The sequence below is a fragment of the Lepisosteus oculatus genome, chromosome 1 (assembly GCF_040954835.1).
Source record: "Lepisosteus oculatus isolate fLepOcu1 chromosome 1, fLepOcu1.hap2, whole genome shotgun sequence".
NCBI lineage: Eukaryota > Metazoa > Chordata > Actinopteri > Semionotiformes > Lepisosteidae > Lepisosteus > Lepisosteus oculatus.
This window is the reverse complement of record NC_090696.1, coordinates 41493452-41505481: the sequence shown is the minus strand read 5'-3', so window position 1 is coordinate 41505481 and position 12030 is coordinate 41493452. Positions and strand designations below refer to the sequence as shown.

Here is a 12030-nt window from a genome sequence, read left to right as displayed (position 1 = left end):
CCAAACTTTGCATGATTCTATTTCTTTTTGCATCCATGTCTGATCTTCAAGCAAATGTGGAATTCATCAGTGTAGGAAAGGCACAGGGGACTGAAGTGTTGAATCAAGTTACCTGAAGGAAATCACGAGGTTACACATTTGAGGGGCAGGGATAGAACCCCATGAGACGCTGCATGCAACATTCTTTCTTGCTAGCCTTGTTCAAAGTTGACAGACTGTAAGTGCTAGGACAAGGACAAGGATGAGCACTTCAAGATGCAGGTTATACCAAACAGAATTGGATGACTTATTTATCAGGAAAATCTAGGAAAACTACAGTACACGATGGCTTTAAAACATGATGTTAATGTAGATCCAGAGAGGGTGTGTCTGACGAATTTGACACATGAATAGGCAAATATTGTGCCCAATGCTTATATTTATTGACAAAGATGCCAACATGCATCATACAATAATAAAACAGTAAAATACTTTCGTGTGTTTTCTACTGCAAGGTCAAAATCTGTTGAGCACACTCCAGGGGAAACAGGATTCTTCTTAAAAGAGAATCTTGGAGAGACATACCCAGCAATTACATTACCACACTCAAGCTGTGTGGAGGTTTGGTTCCTGTTTTTCTTTCTTTGTTGTGTCTGGACTGTCAAAAGCTGTCCCGTACACGGCTCCTGGTATAATATTCTAAAAAAAAAACTATTTCAGAAAGAAAAGAAAAACATGGAATTAAATACCCATGTATTTTTAACTTTTAACCATTGTTTAAAATACATGTTAACACTACATTTCACTCCTCTTCCGTCTAGCACGTCTTGGTGTAATATGATCGGTGACCGTAATACTTGTAGTAAAGAGACATTTTTTTGAAAGAGAAGTCTGTGAACTGAAAAAAAAAAGTTTCTGCAGTAATTAAAAGCGTAGAGTGCATCCATGTGAGTGCCACATCACAATGCATATGGGATACAAACGGATCAAAATGAACTCAATTGTTTTTGCTCTTAATTTACTGGCTTCAATTGTTTGGAGTGCCCCACCTCGTTGCGAACCTGGAGACGCAATTCTTGGTAAAGTATATGTGCTTCAAAACTTAACCGGGCGCTGGTTTATTTTATTTGTAGGACTCAAGTTAAAACGAGAAAGAAGACAGGGTTGTGGGACGCGAAAAACAGATGTTACTCTCATTGTCAGAGCATAGTGCTGTAACACTTTCTAGATTTATTAATAACACATTGTATATGCCCGTGGGTGATAGACGGAATTAATTAATTCTATATGCAGGATTAGCAGTTTAATGTCTTTACAGAATCCAAATGACAAGAATACATTTAGCTTCTTATTAGAATATCAGTATCGTCGTGAGTTTTAATTACTATATTTTGTCGGCGAACAAACGCCCTTAACTAAGATTATAGAATGATTAAAAATAACTCTAGGAGATGTGATCGTGTACATTTTTATACGTCACGTACAATTAATTGTATTAACACTAAATTAATATGTAATCAGTTTCTTTTGTTATTTGTCCAGTATAAACGATTATTCAGATATACCGATAGGCCCGAATAAATTGCTTGATGAAAGGTATAGTGTAGATGCTGTGGAATAACTGAATTATTCAATTGAATTGATCATATCTCGTCGATTATGAGGAGTTAAGTAAGTGAAACTGGTGTGTGCATTAAGCAAATTTAAAATTCAGCTCATCATAGTGTGTTTAATTGTGTGAGATAAACGTAATAAAAGAACCAAGGTTGCGTTTCCTTTACTAGTGTAATCGTTTAAAACAACCATTTTAATTGCATCAATTAATAAATATGTCAAACGTGGAATAAAATGCTGTTGTAGAAGGATGTGATCCCTTCCAGTTCCATTGAGCTAGTTCTTTATATGGACCGTGTTGATTCTGCATTTATTACAACATTTCTGTTGATGTAATCACGTTCCACAGAAGTGCGATTGTGATGCACAAAGTAACGGGTACAGTCCATCCCTGGCATAGAAGTATGAAGCAAAAACCGCAGAACTTCAGCGGGAAGAAACGAACCGAGTCAAGCCACAGGAAGGAATCACAAGAATTCCTATATTAGCTAAACAAATTAGAAATCTTATAAGGACTGTCGGTATCATTTAGTTTTCTGTCTCCCTATACTGTATTCGATCAAAATGCAACGAGGAATATATTTTTCAATTTCTACAAGAGGTTAAAGTTGTGATCCCTCCCACACACACATACTGTACACCTTCATCGACTCGATTATTTTTTCCTTTTGATTTTACATGCATATTTTCAGCTGACCCCAGGACAGTCTGGGACTAAGGCTGTGAAAAAGAAGAAAGAAGAAGAAGATTTTACATGCATATTTTCAGACATTACAGAAAATTAATCAAAAAGGCGTTTTGTAACAAAGACAATTTTCTGTAAGCATGACCTAATGAACTACCCAGCTTCAAAAGGAGATTGATTTCAAAAAGTCAATCTCGCCCAGATACAGTTAATTTAAGCACTGTAGATTGAAAAACAACGGTGTGCCTGTCCTTCACGATAAATAAGGAGACTGAATTCTAAATACCCCTGAAATATTTAAGTATTGTATTCATACTACAGGCTACATTGCATTGAAAATGTTTGCATTTTACTATATTTACACTTTTGCAGTATTGCAGATGAAAACATGTTATTGGTAATTTATTTAGGTATGTAATATTATTGCATTCGAACATTTCTCTAACAGAAAACACCAACACCAGAAAGATTTTCTAAACAGGTCTGCTTCACAAAAAAGCTCTTCTGCCACCTAGTGTTTAAACTGATGTTTACACCAAGGTAATCTGTAATCATAATATTCATTATTTTATGTTTTTTAGGGCGATGCCGAATTCCAGTTGAAGAAAAACGTACGTTTTGTTTTTGGCAAGTAGTGTACCAATTTGCATAATGTATGATGTAGCCTTTAGATAGAAAATATTGTGCTTTTAAGTCATCAGACAATCTGGTAATAACAGGGCATGTTTGTGTGCATTCATTTTAACATTTCATTGGCAAAATTTTATATTTTTACATACACTTTTCACCTTTTGATAGTATAGCTGTGTTTAGATTTTTAGTAATGTGAGGCATTCTTTTGCTTTCAATATTGTGTTCCAAAAAAGATAATTACATAGTGTCAAGAATGGCCTGAATGCTAAATGAATGCTACTGTAGCCTGAATATACAGTAAGTGTGCTAAAGAATCATTATTTTATTTATAACTTTTTGCCATGTAGCTTATTGTCCATAGTATATGGTAGTGCTATAAGATGATCTCATATTCTTTCATTAATCTCTTCAATTGAGACAAAGGTAATGGAAATAACAACAAAGGTAAATTGAAATTATAGAAAAATACCAATTACAGAAACAAAAGGCAAGTAACCAAAGAATCTCACTACCTTAAATACTCTGTGGTAATGATTTGTGCAGCTAATGATCTGCAACTATAAGAAGTTATTCTGTAGCTGTTTCAGATATCATTCATCCTCAAAATCTCTAAGGGAATTGGTTTGCATTTTTTATTTCTGTGTGGATATAAGCCAAAACATTATACATTGTACGTGTACTATAGCTCAGAGGCAAAGGAAGACTGAAAAAACATCTGGGTACGTGACTCTTTGAGAGACTTAGGGTAATTGCAAGATGCAGCATGCCTTGCTATCTATAAATAACTTCAGACAACACAATGGGGGTCTTAATGGGCTTTATCTCTGAGCCATAGGGGTTTCCCTGACAAGACACATACCTTTTAATGTGTTTTTAATGTAGAGCTATGATTCACAATCTTTAAAAAACAAACCATATGTCATAATTACAGTACCTAATTAGAATATAGTATTTGGTGAAGGGCTTTAAATATACTGTATATTGTGGAATGAGTTACAACATAAAAGGAAAAGTGGGGGTGTAGGGTGACAGGTTTAGCATTACAGTACTCTCCTGGATGTTAAGCAGAAAACTATCTAGAGCATTCCACCAGTCTTCAAGAGATTGGGCTGGTGCCCTCTGACATTTTTGTCTGTGCTTTGTCAAGGCAGGCATGTTGCCATCAAATAACCCTGATTGAAACCTGATACATTGCTCATGGTATAGGCCACGATTTTAAAAAACTTACTCCTGCAGACGTTATCAAGCTAAGATAGGGAGAGGAATAAGAAAAGAAAATGAGCAGTTAGAATATTTATTTTGAAGACATTGCCTCATATTTCAACATCTGATCACATAATCTCACAGAATAATGACGAAGTCATTCATGAATACAAAAAACAGATTAATATTCTGTCTTTAATTATTATTACATCTTTTTGTGACAGTTAGTCTATGAATAAGTTGTGCTGTTGGAAAAAGAAACATGTTTTGCGAATCTGGGTGATCAAACAACAAATACAAGCTTATTTCTTACTAACTTTGTCTTTCTTCAACTTTTTATCCTTTTTATCATTGTTTCTGCCTCCCGTGTTTCCAGCACAATGTACTAACATTGTACTGGGCTACTGTGATGATATGCCTTACTCCAAAACCCTATTCCCCAATCTGCTGGACAATAAAAACAGAGAGGAGTTAGAGATGGGGACAGAATACCTTCTTCTCAGTGTCATTCACACTTTGCTTAATGGCGAGTGCACGCCTGATATAAGGATGCTGGGCTGCTCCATCATTGCTCCCCGGTGTGAAAATGGCAAGATCATGAAGCCTTGTCGGAGTACCTGTGAATCAGTGAGGAAAAACTGCATACATGCATTCGAAGGCATCAAAATGGCCTGGCCCTATTTTCTGGATTGTGATCGGTTCTTTGTTGGAGAAGAGGAAGGATGCTATGACCCTTTGGAAAATCTGAGAGGTAAGTGTTAAAAATGTTTCACATACTGTGCAAAAAAATTATCTAGAAAAGTGATTTGTTTTAATGTTTTCCAGTACATATTGTGTTGGCTAGTGGTAAGTGTTTTTTTTAAACAAAACCTATGTACAATTCATAACGTTTTTATCACTGATGTTTGTAAAAGACCAAATTAATTTGAAAATTAAAACAGCAAACATTAAAAGTTGTATTTTCTTAAATATTGTTCCTGAAAGGCATTAAAATGCAACAGATGATTTTGTTTCTAATAGTTCTCAAAAAGTTTTTGCAAGTTATCAGTAAAAAATAATTTCGTCCACTTTATTTTTGAACAACCAGTTATCAAAAAGTGAAACACTCCATACAATGCGAGTATAATGTTCATATGCTACTGCTCCTGTGACTGTGGGTACAAAATATAGTGAAACATAGACTGATTAAGGATGAACCAAAATACTATAAGTTCCTCAAGGTAGGATGGTAGTGGTCATTGGGGAAAATGAGGGTAGGGTTGACAATATCTAGGATCAACCGATACTTTGGTGTTCTCCTGTCAAATGTGCCACTTATATTTAGATGAGTACAACTCATAACCAAGAACAGCTACATTGGTATCAGGGGCATGTCCAGGGTGGATATAGTCATAGATCCTGAACTGCTGCAGAGATGCCTGGACAAACTGTGGCCTGATCAGGCTCCATACAGTAAGATGATGTCTCTTGGATAAAGGCAATAGAGCCACATGTTGTACTGTGTATATCTGTGGGAGTTTCTGACAGAGCACACCATGCACGTGATGAACTGGTCACTCTGTTCACCTAATGGGAATCCAGAACAGTACTTCTGGGGAGTATTGGATCTGTCTGTGGCTGTTGATGCCACATTTGGTTCAATTTCTTTGAAAGAACAGGCCCCATCTTTTTAACTTTCTTCTGAGTTGATTATGGGTGGTGTAACACAATGGAGGTTTTGACCTGAAGAGATTTGTTCTGCGTCTGTAGCCAGCTCTAGTCTAACCTCCTCCGTTAGGTACTGAAGGCCAGCTTAAGGATCTCCTTTAAGTTGATAGAATGTCTTCAGAAAGAAACTATAAGAAGCACTGAGTTGATTAGTGCTCCTGTTGTTTTACGAATTAAGAGTACAGTTTCTGAATAGGGGGTGCTCTTGGGTTCTCAGGTCTAGACCGCTAGACCGCTGGGTGTTCCTTGGGCTTGAATCACCAGCTTTGGGTCTGGATTTCTTCCTGATCTTCAGTCTAAGGGTTACAATGGTGAAGTTCTGAAGTGCTTCGGATAATGAAATAGCCATTCCTGGGGTTTGTCTGTATGAGAAAGAATTTCCACCGTTAGCCTTGTAAAGTTTGAGGCAGCGGTGCTGTGGAGGTCATAATAAGCTTTTTGCATCTCTCTGTACAAGAAGGGGGCTATAATGCTTGCCCAAAGGGACGGGTCCCTGTTAAGATGTTCAGCGGTTCGCTCAGTTGCCCTCGGGTAAGCTTCCATGTCACCCTGAGGAATCATCTTCTGCAGGACATGGGTTAGTTGAAACTGGAGTTGAGTGGAGCTCTCTGGCTCCAGCCCCGTAAGAATCATGTGATCCACCATCTGATAGCACAATTCCTGGGTAACCTGGACTTGTTCCTGCAGACATCTGGTTTGTGAGACTGCCAACACCTGGATGACAGAGGGCTGTGCCTGCAGGGCATCTTGAGCTCTCTGTTGTAATGAATTGGCCTCTCATTGTATGGCCACAGATTGAGAGAGAGAAGGTTCTCTTAAGGTTATCAAATCCTATCTGCCATAGTGATAACTTTTTAGACAGAGACCCACGTTGGGCACCACATGTAACATGATCAAGGTTCTGTCCTGAAAAGAACTGTTCTGTGTTGGAGGCCGGCTCTAGTCTATACCTCCTCCGTTAGAGACAGAAGGCCAGCATAGGAATTAGATAATAGAATGTCCTTGGAAAGAAACTATAAGAAGCCTTTTACTAGAGACAATAACACTTTTTCTAAAAGAGAAATAATGTGACATGAAAGAGAATGAGTTCTGGCTCTGAGGCGAAGTTCTGCAAGCTGTGGGGAAAAAGATGTCTGCTATGCCACAGTGGGAATATTAATGTGTCATAAATGTGCCAACATTATGTGCAGTCCTTTTTATTTCTGTCAGAAACGTTTTGCATCATGCATTTTGATTGAGTTTAGTAAAATTTGCATTTAATCTTAATATTTTTTTCATTGCATGGGAACTTTATGTAAAACCTCCCATAAGTTCCATGATACATTTTGGGATTATGTTTCTTCCACGGATGAACAACCCTGAGTACACTGCAGTACGACCAGCATTCATTCTATGCCCATTTTCGCTTTGTTCCCGTGTACGTGGTTTTATCTGTGTATCAAATGCTGAAAATTGAGAATAGCCTGTACAGAAGTCATATTTTATTTTGTGCTTAATTACTGAACCGTACAGTTTAGGGTAATGCAATTTACATAACATTTTAAAAAATTGCTAAAAGATCATTCTCTATCCAATTTTCATTATTGTCTGTATATTTTATAAAAAATGTATTGAATTTGATGTTTTAATTAAGAAACAATATTTTCAAACTTAATTGAATTGTTTATGAAAACTCAATTTAATAATCACCTATTGTCATGATTATAGTTCCCCCTCCTTAAGGGTGCTCCAGCCCTTTCACTTAAGACTTTATTCTCTGCACCTGTTTCCCATTCCCAGCCCATCTTAAAAGCCAGGCGCTGACGCTCACCCGGGCTCTGCATCTGATTTCCATATCATGCGAGTCCGGGACCTGGAAGCGCCTGGTCCCGTTAAGGTTTTAACCTCTGTTCCCGTTCCTGTTCCCCATCCGCCGGTTCCGACCCGGCCTTCGTGGTTTTTAATTCCTTCTTCTGATGGATCTTCTGGTTTTGGACTTTCTCGTGTGTTTTTGGATATTCCCAAAGGACTACTCTCTCGGATTGTTAGCCTCGGCCACACCTCCCCCGTGCACCAGCGCACCTTGGACACGCCCCCCTGTCTTCAGCCCCGTTTTCCTGCATGACGTTTCCCTAGTGTTTCCCCACTCCGTCGGACTGTGTCGTCCGCATAGGGTCCGGAAAGAACTGTTCGTTACACCTATAATATTAATGCTTATTAGTTTTCAATGCTTACTGGAACAGCTTCACCTAATTAGTTTATGTTCAGTTTCTGTGTAACTCTGCAACATTCTTAAGCTAATTGACAAAACACCACCTGGAAGTCAATTTAAAATCTGTTGAGTGAAAACCTACGAAAGGGACACTTGAATTTAAAACACACACCTGGGACACAAATGTTTACAAACTAATGCCTGATTCTTGTAAAACTAGGCAGGTATTAAAAATAAATTACAGGTTCAGTTAATTAACACAAGACACACGACACTCAGACCTTAAATTTATTTTCTAGATTACAAAAATCTGTATGTTGTTTTTTAATCTGTTTCCTAGAAGATATAATAGGGTATGAAATATTCATTATACTGACTAAGAAATGAATGCCAAACATATTTTAAAGAAGCATAGTGAAGATGCTAGTCAAGTTTGGGAATTAAACACCATAGAAATTCAAAACTCTTAGATCACATTTGAGACTGTGCTAACACCTTCCAGATGACATCTAATGAAGTCAGGTGCAGAATGGCATGCAGATAGCGAAAACATCAGCTACAATATAAAATAGGACATACTTGAAGGGACTATTTATGAGAAAACCTGACTTTTAGGACTCTTTATGTAGACACTATTTTCATTTTATAGACACTGCTGGAAGTCAATAAAAAGGCAAGCAGAATATAAGTATATGTGGATATACAGTAAGCTTATAATGCAAATGGAGTGAAACTAAAACTGTCAAGTAAAACCTTGTTTATTGAGAATATTGTATATAGTTTTGATCACCAAAATACAAAAATATTGCTGCTCTGGAAGCAATCCAAAGAAAAGCAAACAGATACTGTACATTTCCATCTTTACAGAAAAAAAGAAAGAGAAAAGTGGTGTTTGACAGACACTTTCCATTGGAAAGCATACCTTTAATGCACTTTTAATGACAATTTAATGCACAATGCGGGTCTTAAATGGTTAATCTACAGATTATCCTCCTAGTTTGATTTTGAAACTTTCACCTTAAAATCTTGTAAGTGGGTAACATGCTATCATCATACTTTAAACACAGCAGTATGTTACTGTTACATCCCCAATATCACGGATGTCAGAAGGGATGAACCGTGGAATGGCAGGAGAGCGAAAAAGACCCTATGCATAGCGGCAAGATGGGGGTTAGCCCGGGCTCAGCTGTTCAGGAAATGCCTTATAGAAACCTATGCCCTCAGGTAGAGGACGTGGGGCAACCTGGTGCTAGGCAGGTTTCAGGACATCCGAACCTCAGTGCTGAGCGAGGAGAAGAGCAGAAGCAGGAAATAAATAGGCTACACAACAAGACACACCCGGAAAATGTGAATAATCACAGGGAACTAGGAACAGAAGAGAAGTAGAGCACCCTACTAGGTGTACTGGGCGTGACAGTACCCCCCCTTTTAAAGGCGGCACCTGACGCCCAAAAAAGAGCTGCACAGCACTGGGGGGAGGAAAAACCTAATTTAACTGAAAGGAAACCTCCGGGAGTCCACGGCTGAGAGCTACCCCCTCCTCCGGGGTAAAAAAACATTTACTGAGTAGAGGAAGGGGGGGCAAGACTGAGCTCCGGAGGAGCAAGACAAAAAAACAACAACCGAACAAGCAAAAAGTCATGAGCAACTAAAATAAACCCTGACGGAACAGGGGAACAAATAACACATAAGGGCATGGAAGCCAGACCAGGGGGCCTGGGAGCCTGGAACACGGAAGCAGCAGGGGGCGTGGGAGCCCGGAGCCAGGGAGACCGGAACATGGAAGCAGCTGGGGGCGTGGGAGCCCGGAGCCAGGGAGACCGGAACATGGAAGCAGCAGGGGGCGTGGGAGCCAGGGACAGAGACAAAACATGCAAAATATATAAATCCTGACGGAACAGGGGAACAAACAACACGTAGAAGAAATAACCCACAACAGAGAGGGAGGGCAGGGGGCATGCCAAGAGTAAAGAAAAAAAAACTAAAGCCAGAACACAAAACAAAAAAAAAACGCTTACGGGGACTAGAGTAGGCTCAGCATTCTGTCACGGATGTCGGAAAGGACGAACCGCGGAATGGCAGGAGAGTGAAAAAGACCCTATGCATAGCGGCGAGATGGGGGTTAGCCCGGGCTCAGCTGTTCAGGAAATGCCTTATAGAAACCTATGCCCTCAGGTAGAGGACATGGGGCGACCTGGTACTAGGCAGGTTTCAGGACATCTGAACCTCAATGCTGAGCAACAGATGCTGAGCAACAGAGCAGAAGCAGGAAGTAAATAGGCTACACAACAAGACACACCAGAAAGACATGAATTATCACAGGGAACTAGGAACAGGAGAGAAGTAGAGCGTCCTCTAAGTGTACTGGGCGTGACAGAAACATCATTAAAGTCTGACAATCACTGATGTGATTCAATTTTAAGAATTCAGAATCAGATGAACAATGAAATTTATGGGAGGTTCCTTCCCCTCCCGCTTCACATATACAGAGTATTATGGATTTTGAATCCCTAATTGTTATTTTACTCATATAACAGTACAGGAATCGTTCTGGCGTGGGAGAGGTGAAGGCTGATTTCCTCCAAACCCTACACTGCTCTTTTTCAGTCCTGTAAGCCTCAAGCTGAAGACAGTACAGTTCGCATTAACTAAAGCAGTAACACAGCTCTCATTGACAGCAGCATCAAAACCACCACAGGTGCCCAGCAAACCCAGCAAGCCACAAGGAGCCGATGTTGTTCAGAAAACTAGGAACATCTAGCTGACTGCTATCCCAGGCCTAGTGGCACTCAGCCTATGGTACTATGCTACCTTGGGAATCTTAGTTATTGTTGGTATAATGGCCTGTGGTACAATGGCACTTGGGGATCTTAGATTCAGTTGGTACACTGGCTCCTGGGGACCTTATGCACAGCTGGTTAACGCCTAAACCCAGATTATAGTAGGGGTATGTGGGCTGCAGGGTCGGGGAGACCCCTGTTTCTTTTCTAACATTCCCTCTGCAATAGCAATTCTAAAATCACTTGGAAATTTAACACAGTGATCCTCATAATAATGCTGCCTGAAAAAGTTTTGCAATCACAGCTTTGAAAAAATGATGGCCACTGTAAATACTGTTTGTGATAGTATAATTTAATGATGAGAACATTAGAAACAAAATGGAAATAAATACAACAACAATGATAATAATTATAATAAGACTACTAATTATATTAAAGTATTCATATTAATAATTTACACAGGTTTTTTATATAAAGGTGTTTTTCCATAGGCAAAGTATTATATTTTTCCCAAAAATGTGGTTCATCTGTTTGGAGTAAAACTTTTATTACACTATAATATCCTTTGTCAGATTGAGTTTATAGCAATTAAAAATAAGTAAGAAAGGAAAAGTGCTTGCCAGCTATTTTCAGAGTAATTCATTGTTTCCATGACTGAAATGATATTCAGTATCAAATTAATTTCTTTACTTAATCAGTCTAAGGCACTGGGGGAGTTTAAATTAATAGATTTTCCTTAATGTCTGAAATCATGTTATATTCTCTGCAGTAAAAAAGATAGAAGGATAGTAAATTGTTGTGGAACATTATGATGCAGATGTTATAAAAGAGCTTTGAGTTAAGAAATCACTTAAAAGATGGAAAGTGTGTTTTCTGAAGTCAGCTACAGTATATATACTGTATATACTGTACAGTATATGTCAGTTAGCCTTTCAGAATACAACTTTACTAGACATAACAAGAATGACAAGCCATTCTAGTAAAAAGGGAGACAAAAAGCTGAACTAGTAGAAGTCATAATCTTACACAAATTATTTAGGCATTTTTGATTCTTCAGCATATTACCCGGCATTTTCAACTTGATGTACTGTAGACTGGTCCCATTGGTACTGTATATGAGCTATTTTGACTTTACTGATACATGAGTCTTGCAGTGGCATTTCAAAATCTATGGTGAATCCAAATTTAAATATATAAGTGTAAGAACATTACTGTGAAACAATAATTTAATTATGTAT

At 38.5% G+C, this 12030-nt stretch overlaps 1 protein-coding gene across 2 annotated transcripts in view; it reads left to right on the top strand.

Annotated features, from left to right (window-relative positions):
- Positions 1-576: 576 nt before the first annotated feature.
- cpz (carboxypeptidase Z) overlaps positions 577-12030 on the top strand; it is a 28621-nt gene continuing 17167 nt past the window's right edge. The window contains exons 1-3 of one of the 2 annotated variants that reach the window (XM_015344991.2): positions 577-1058; positions 2860-2889; positions 4491-4865. In XM_015344991.2, the coding sequence (XP_015200477.1) occupies positions 944-1058; positions 2860-2889; positions 4491-4865 (520 nt within the window). In that variant the 5' untranslated portion in view covers positions 577-943. The remainder of the gene's footprint in view (positions 1059-2859; positions 2890-4490; positions 4866-12030) is intronic. The other variant, XM_015344990.2, reaches the window with a different exon arrangement.